This window comes from Nylanderia fulva, unplaced genomic scaffold (genome assembly GCF_048542155.1).
Source record: "Nylanderia fulva isolate GAGA-0341 unplaced genomic scaffold, ASM4854215v1 Scaffold1, whole genome shotgun sequence".
Taxonomy (NCBI): domain Eukaryota; kingdom Metazoa; phylum Arthropoda; class Insecta; order Hymenoptera; family Formicidae; genus Nylanderia; species Nylanderia fulva.
In genome coordinates this window covers 1,450,315-1,459,321 of record NW_028189192.1, presented here as the reverse complement: position 1 = coordinate 1,459,321, position 9,007 = coordinate 1,450,315, and the positions used below count along the sequence as shown (strand labels likewise).

The following is a 9,007-nucleotide window of genomic DNA, read 5'->3' as shown; positions in this document are numbered from 1 at the left end:
AATCATAGACTATGCACAAGTGTATGCCTTCATGTTGGTCGTATAACTGCTAAACAATTATTTTTTCTTCAGCGTAAATGTTAAACTGTGAATAAATAAAATAAATAAATAAATAAAACAGATCTTTAAATAATGTTAAAATATTAACTAATTTCCAAAAATAAATATAATATTTATGCAGGTAACATCAAGAACTTCTGTGATTATATAATATTAAAGTCTAATTAACAATTTTATTATTAAAAACTTCTCCAGTATATATACATATATATATATATATATTGTATAAGAATGTAAATGTCAAGTGTGTGTATTTCTGTGTGTGTGTGTGTGTGTATATATAATCCGCAGTTTAAACAAATTTTAAATTGTAAACAACAGATTTAAATTGTATGCTTTAACACCATTTTCACAGGTGATTGTTGACAAAAGAACAAGACTTAATAACTAATCAAATTTCTAATATTCATATTTTTAAAAATATTTTCATTACAGTTTATTATGCAGAAAATATTCGTCAATAGTAATACAAATAGCGAAAAAAAGTAGTACTTCATAAAAATACATGCCCATTAAAACGCAAGATTTTCGCAAAATTGTGCACATTAATCAATTACAAATTAATATTCATAGTGTATATTAATCAATACAATATGCAAAAAAATCACAACACATATACTACTAGTACAAATTATACATATTTAGATATTGTTAATATTGCTACATATATTTTACGATATAAGCATAAATATTTTATTTAACTCAAACAAAAAATAAAATTTAATTTTGATTACTATATGTTAGAAAATAGAGAATTAGTTTATTTTCTCTTCAAATTTTCATATTTCGAAAAAAGCAAAACTGCGTAATTAAAATATTAATTATAATATTATTGAAAATAATCCCGTAATAAATAAATAAAATTAAATTACTATATACGTTTTTTAGCAGTAATTTACTTTTATTTTTTAAATTTATTGTTATTACACAAATTGTTCATGATATATTAAAATTATACAATTTTACTAATTTCCAAACTTATATATTTGAGGGAAGAACACGTGCGCACAAAAGTATTTACTGAATGATGTTAACTTGTTCATATAATAACAATTATTTTATCTTAAAGATTTAATTTAATTATAATTTTCTTATAAGTCATATTTTTAAATACTGTTACGATATATATATATATATATATATATATATATATATATATAGAAATATATATATATATATATAGAACAAGAACGAGTATATATATATATATATATATATATAGAACAATATTGCAATATATTTTAACAACACAATATTGTAATTTATATTTGTACACTGATAATTAAATAGAATAAAAAATTTTTATGTAAAAATGTTGAAATTATAATCATTTTTCAAGTTACGAGCGCTCTTGTTATTTAATTATGTGTAATACTATATTTTATATCATAGCATAACCTATTGATATTTAATTATTAATTATTAAAAAGTTTTATAATATAAATGTGATATATTCGATTATTACGAGTATATAAATGATATAAGAAAAATGATGTAATTAATTAATTACTTATAACAATTTAGTAATATATAGTTTTTCTATTTAATCTTTAAGTTAAATCTGGATTTGAAAAACAAAATTTAATTTTTTGATAAGAAAATGATAATTATTTTACTACTGCTCTTTTCCAAATTTTTAGATTCGACCAACGCAAAACCGTGTAATTATAATATTAAAATATAAATAAATTACCACTTTTTTAGTAGAAATTTATTTTTATTTTTTTGATATATATTAAATTTACACAAAATACTTTTTATTTATTACAATCATAATCTCGCTGATTTTGAAATGTAACATTTTGGAATAAATCTTGAAATAGGTACAATATTAATCTTAAAATATAAATTAATTTAAATTTTTTAAAAATTAAAGTAATTAATTAATTACTCGATATTTTAAATAAATTTTTTTATTTAATATTTTTAAAAATAGATTTTAATTATATCACAAATAAATTTTATTTCTATATTTTGAATTAATTAAAATCATTTTAAAGGAATCAAAAATATTAAAAAAAATTTCCAAAAAAAGAAACGCTTTGTCAGAACAACTTGAAATTGAAAAATTAAAATATTTTAGTATCGCTAATAAATTAATAACAGGATAAGTTATATAAAAAAATCTTTATGTAAAAATGCCTGCCAAACTTGGCCGTTGCTAGCCAAACTTGGTTTATTCAAATCACAGCAACCACTCAACACATTCGAGTTGACAAATTATTAGCATCCTCGTCGCACATTAAAAAGAAAGAGAACGTCGTGTCAGTATAACATTTCGTCTAGGAAAAGATTCCACTTTCGAATGCAAGCACGTCCATTACTGGCAGTGCAGAATTAACATCATTACTAAAGAATAAATAAGACCAAGGAACGGACGTTATCACGTCTAACTCCATCTTTCCACCATGGGTGAGATTGAAAAGCAGCCGGAACCACATCGCAAACAAAGTGACAGGAACTATAAAATGGTTCAATGTCAAGAGTGGATATGGATTCATTAATAGAAATGATACCAAGGAACATGTATTTGTTCATTGGTCAGTCATTGTTAAGAATAATTCAAGGAAGCCTGTGCGTAGTGTCGAAGATGGCGAGGTTGTGCAGAATTAACATCATTACTAAAGAATAAATAAGACCAAGGAACGGACGTTATCACGTCTAACTCCATCTTTCCACCATGGGTGAGACTGAAAAGCAGCCGGAACCACATCGCAAACGAAGTGACAGGAACTATAAAATGGTTCAATGTCAAGAGTGAATATGGATTCATTAACCCCTTAGCAGTGAGGCGAAAATAAGCTTTTCGTGCCATTTTTGTCTTGGAAAAAAATTTTCATTGATTTATCCTATAGTTCTAGTATTATGGTTTTTGAGGTCGTTGAATCCGAATCTGAAATCGGATTTCCAAAATTTGAAATAGCGGATGCAAAGGACCAGGCTCGATTTGGCCGATTTTCGGCCCCCAACCGATTCAATTGATTTTCATTGGAATATCTTCTAGGGTCAGTAAGATATGAGAAAACATGATTTCCGATCGAAAAAATAACGTTACATGGAAGGGGGAGTGTCTAATGTACCAAAATGTTGATATCAATAGTCTATAAAAAATCGTTTGAATCCGGTTAAATCATGCAAAAATCGATGAATTTCGTCATTTAAGTTAATGTTGCACTACTAAGGTACATTCGCGATCACAAACATCTAGAGATACAAATTTTTGTCAAAATCGAACTATTGTTCGCATTTGCGTCCGCCATATTGGATCCGCCATTTTGAATATCCGATTTCAGATTCGGGTTCAGCGACCTCAAAAACCATGATTTACCAAATTACAATCGAATCGATGAAGTATAAACATGTTTTTTTTCAAATGCGCACATGTCATGAGACAAAAATGGCACGACTTTTTTCTGCGCATATGTGCGTCACTCACAGTTAAGGGGTTAATAGAAATGATACCAAGGAACATGTATTTGTTCATTGGTCAGCCATTGTTAAGAATAATCCAAGGAAGCCTGTGCGTAGTGTCGAAGATGGCGAGGTTGTCGAATTCGACGTCGTCATCAGGGAAAAGGATCACAAAGCTGCAAACGTCACCAGCGCAACAGGTGAAGCAGTAAAGGGCAGAAGAAAAGACAGAATCACTTTTCGTCCACTCGAAAAATAATTTTACTCGAGTATGTTGAGTGATTGCAAAGTGTTAATTATTTAATTTTAAACTTGATAAGGACCACAACTATATGGTCGACGTTGTAATTTAAATAAATAAAGTTTGCCTAATTTAGTCGATTATTTTTGAAAAATTGATTAACTTGAAATTCAAGCTTAAGAACGTCTTACGAAATCTAAGTACTTACGAAATCTTATCTCTAATATTAGGTAAAGTAAATCTTAGCGGCCTTATGTAAAACGTCAATGTTAACTTGGCGTGTTACTACTCATCTTGAGGCTGTAAGAGATGATATATTATTAATACTAGAAATATAATAACTTGTATATAAAATTGATTAAAATAAAAAAAGTGTAAGTTTTAAAAACATATTCAGTGTGCTCATTATAAAAATAAAAAATATATGTGTGTGGATTATGGGTTTGTGTCGCAAACCCATTTATATTAAGCTTTTTAATATATATCGAAACTAATGTACTGGTATCAAATTAAAATAAATGACTGTATAATTTACTATCTATATTATATTTATAGCCACGAAAGAGAGCAATGCATTCATGTTTGTTCTAAAATTATTAATCATTTACATTTATTTTCTCATTTATTGCACGAAAAAATTTGACTTTAAAAATCTATTTATAAAAAAAAATGTTATAATTTAAATCTCTTAATTTGTATGAATGATTTAACAGTCGCTGAAGATGGTTTAACAATTAGAATCGAAATGTTTAACGTAATAAAAAAATTTATATATGAAGAAAAAATCATTGATGCATTTTTTACCCAGACCAGCTTTCATTTGGCCTACTAATCTTCAATTATTCTGCGATATCAAATCCTTTACAAACATAGTTTACTTACCTCTTCCATATTATTGATAACTGAGTCGTCTTCGAAAGCTCTGTTTACATAATTTACTTGCAGTTCGTCCTCATTGACAAGTGGTGTGAAGACCAAAGGGGTGAAGACATTACGTATGTTCACATACGATATCAACCGACGTAGATTGTCGAATGTATCACGAATGGTGTTAACTATGTTTCTGATAAATCTTATGATGATCTCAGGGTAACCCAATCTGTTATAATAAAAAATTGTAATAAAATATAAAAAATAATTTCAATAATGAAAATATTTATAACAAATTAAACAACACTTTCTACATTTTACTTAGTAATTATTACAATAATAATTTTGTAAGTTTTTACCAACAATAAATAAAGTTCCTATTTCACTATGCATTTTATCATATACATATATATAACGCGAATATGGCCCGGTATATGTACGTACATATATAAGACTAGTTATTGTTCGTAAAGATTCACAGTAAAATAAATTATGTGTGTGTGTGTGTGTATGTGTGTGTTTGTGTGCGTATTGTATATTTAGTGTAAAAGTTGACACTGATGTTGAAAAAGTATATCTATTTACCAGTATATACAAATTGTACTGTAAAAGTATCTATTTACCCATTACATAAAAAGAGACAAACTAGTATTAAATAAATGATTACTCCAACAATAATCACAACACGATATCTGTAACAGTTACAGGATTGCATGGAAACCTGCATTTTAATCTTATTATTATTCGGAATACCAGCTCTTGCAGCGAATATTGTCATGTTTTCCGTAACATTATGTGTCTCATTAATTGCTTCACATATCGTAGAAACTATAACACAGTTATTAATATTTTAATACGCAAATCAATTTATTTATTAGTAATAAGACTACACACAATTATATAGACAGATTATTAGCAGAACAAGTGAGTATGTTGTATGTACACATTTTTTAACTTTAATATAATATGTAATATTTTTTTCATTTACTTCTTCAATAAATATTTAAGAAAACATAGAATTGTAAGAAAACATGCAAACAATCATTAATTTCCATTTTTTTACCATTCAAATTAAATATATAATTAAATGGAATATTAATATATTATAGTTATATATATATATATATATATATATATATATATATATAATAAATTGTCATCTTACCTGATATTATTGAAATAAAAACAAAAACAGCTGATAAAAATAAATGTGACCAACATAAAATTTGTTTTAAGATTCTCATTAAACTAATGAAATACATCGTAGAAACAAATGTTTAATATAGTCCTAATGAAACTTCAGTAAGATTTGAAATTGAAGTGTTATTTATCCAATTTTTTATATCGGTATAAAAAATATACAATGCTGTATTGATCATCTGCAAAAAAAGATTTTTGTATTTACATGTATGTCTGATAGCTCACAATTAGATTTAAACAAATTAAGAAGATACATTTTTTATTATAATAAATATGAGATTTAAAGAAATATTTATGGTAGCCTGGAAATAATAGAGAAATATAATAAGAATAGATACATAACAACGAAAAAACTGATTTAAAAAATTAGAAAAAATGGAAAAATATAATTTAGGTTGATAAAAATTAAACAGAGAGGTTCATAATATAACATATGTGAAAATTAAAGTGATCAATGAGATGCCGCATCTTTTCGCAAGTTTTATTTAATAATAGATAATTAATATAGCATATATCATTATTCTTTTGTTATTATGGATCGGTTAAAACAAAAATAATAATTGTCAGTATACTTCAAAAGTAATATCGTATTTAGAGAATTAGAAAATCAATAATGTAATTTTTAAACTCTTCGTCGAAATGTCTGAAATACACAAAAAACAAGATGTTTATATCTGCTATCGCTATATACAATAAAATAATAACATAAATGGCAAAAACTTTTCGATACTGCCTTATTTATTTTATCGATAAAACCGTTATTTTTCTCTTGAATTTCTTGAGCATAAATCAATTATTAAAAAGTAAGATTAAAGTCTATAGTATCCTTACACTATCCTTAATATAATTATGATTTTTAATTAATATAACAAATTAATATAATATAAAGATGATCAATTTTATTCCAATGTTGAAATATGTGTTGAACAATTTATCAAGAACACATTAGACACAGAAAAGAACAATACAATTTATGTTAGTTTGGTTAAATCGAAAGATATATATGTAAAAATCCAAATGACCAATGAGACGTAATTTTTTGCAAGTTTTACTTAATACAAATAACGGGTAATTAATTTATGAAAATTAGAAAATCAATAATAAAATAAGCTCTCCATTTAAATACCTATGAAATTGCGCGAAAGACGATATAATTATACATTTACTATCGATGTTTAGTAGCAGCAACAACATCTATAAATTTAAAATAAAATGAGAAATAAATTTCTAATAATGCTTGTAAAAGTTCTTGTAACACTGAATATCTTGTAAAAATAATTGGTTACATTTCTGATCTTAATATATATGTTCAACAATTGATTTATACATAATAAAAGAGAAAATATAAAATAGCAATAACACAATATCGTGCACTTTAAATATATGTGTATTATTAATATATATGTATATTATTAATATATAAATATAAAATCATCTATATATATATATATATATATATATATATATATATATAAATAATTTTATTATATCAAAACTTATAATAACTATTATATATTGCAAGAATGAGACTCTGACGAACAACTCAGCGATATATTACTTAAGATATACTACAATATATATTAATAATTAATTTTATAATACAATATAATTTATCGATCTTACCTGATTGTATTTGAAATGATTGTCTCTGAGAATCGTTATAAATACAACGATGATACTACGACGATGGTGAACGCGCGTATGACTTCTGAATATTATAAACGAAATATTTATAAACTGTTGATCTATTCGCCTGACTTTTGTTGACTTTTGTCGCACGAGATTGTTCTAAACGCTCTTAAATCATTACATATTTAATTTAACAAATCATCATATATTCAATTTTACATTTAATAAATAATGTTGAAAACCTTTGTAAATATGTAAAATTAATATTAATAATTTTTATTCCGAAATTAATCAAGTTACTTTCAAATACTTATATATTACTGTCATATATTTATCCGTCTATTATGCGGTTAAAAAAATAAAACACTTAAATTGAAAACATTTTATTACTTTATTTCTTGTAAAAATATATTATATACAACTTATCATTATTTTTATGTACCTACATATTTGGCGTCGAAATATTATCTCCTTTATTGTTTCGGCACTTACAACATTATTTAATTTCTTTTAAAAAAATTAGCAATTACAATTAACATAAAGTAATGCATCACTTTTTAACTAATAAAATTTTAAAAAATGTTTTCTTAACTTAAATGCATATTTGTAGAAAACCGAATGTCTAATGTAAAATAAACTTTTATCGCGCAATGTCATACAAACTCTTGTAAAACAATTTTAACAGTATTTTTTAAGCATTGTACGAAAATACGGAATAAATTATACATACACACATTGTAATTGTTGTATTTTGATTAGAAAAATATTTTAAATACATTCATATATGCACATAAATATGTATATCCATATATGCAAATAAATTTTAAATATTTTATATATTTCAAATTATATATTACTGATATTATGTTGTCTGTATATAATTACTAAACATGCAGTTATAACAGTTCTAAATTTCATTTTATAAACATTGTCGATAAGTGAAACTACTTTTAAAACTACGGAACTAGATGGAATTTTTTTCTATCGACATTGTTAATTATTTCGGTTTATCCAAACAATTTTCCGGCTCGGAAAAAAAAGATAAATTAAAAAATATGAAACCGAACGATAGATGCAAGATGTAAATACGAATTTAACTATTTATGACTTATTTATTATTTAAAATAAACTTTTTATTAATATCAATAAAAAATATGTAAAAACTGTAAATATGCCGATATATACATTTAAAAAAATTTCCACTTTGCATAAATTTTAAATTTTATGTAACAGACTTAAGATCAACAATATATTACATTTTATTTTAACATATATATATATAAATTGTTTTTATTGCTGATCAATAATTAATTTTGTAGTATTATTTTCACAGGTATTTTTTAACAAAAACAAGACTTAATAATTGTTTACCTTTTTAATATATATATTTATAAAAATAATATTATACAGTTTGTTATACAGAAAACATTCGTCAATAATAATACAAATAGCAAAATAAAGTGGTACTTTATAAAAACACATATCCACAAAACGCATAGAAATTTTTCGCAAAATTGTGCTCATTAATCAATTTCAAAGTCGCGCAATCGATACATATACAAATTGATATTCATATAATGTATATTAATCAGTACA

At 24.5% G+C, this 9,007-nt stretch overlaps 1 protein-coding gene across 1 annotated transcript; it reads right to left on the bottom strand.

Moving 5' to 3' along the window:
• Window positions 1–3,164: 3,164 nt before the first annotated feature.
• On the bottom strand, window positions 3,165–7,471 carry LOC114931406 (uncharacterized). The gene is made up of 5 exons (XM_029303408.2): window positions 7,406–7,471; window positions 5,748–5,961; window positions 5,206–5,410; window positions 4,595–4,811; window positions 3,165–4,012 (listed from the first exon to the last, which is right to left on the bottom strand). Exons 2-5 carry the CDS (start codon window positions 5,842–5,844, stop codon window positions 3,998–4,000), a joined length of 534 nt encoding a protein of 177 aa, XP_029159241.2. The 5' UTR covers window positions 5,845–5,961; window positions 7,406–7,471; the 3' UTR covers window positions 3,165–3,997.
• Window positions 7,472–9,007: the final 1,536 nt, after the last annotated feature.

Coding starts and splice junctions, on each gene's coding strand:
- LOC114931406 (XM_029303408.2), bottom strand. CDS start 5,844: ATGTATTTCATTAGTTTAATGAGAATCTTAAAACAAATTTTATGTTGG. Junction 5,411..5,747: donor TTTTATTTCAATAATATCAG/GTAAGATGACAA, acceptor ACTGTGTTATAG/TTTCTACGATATGTGAAGCA. Junction 4,812..5,205: donor TGTCTCTTTTTATGTAATGG/GTAAATAGATAC, acceptor TTATTATAACAG/ATTGGGTTACCCTGAGATCA.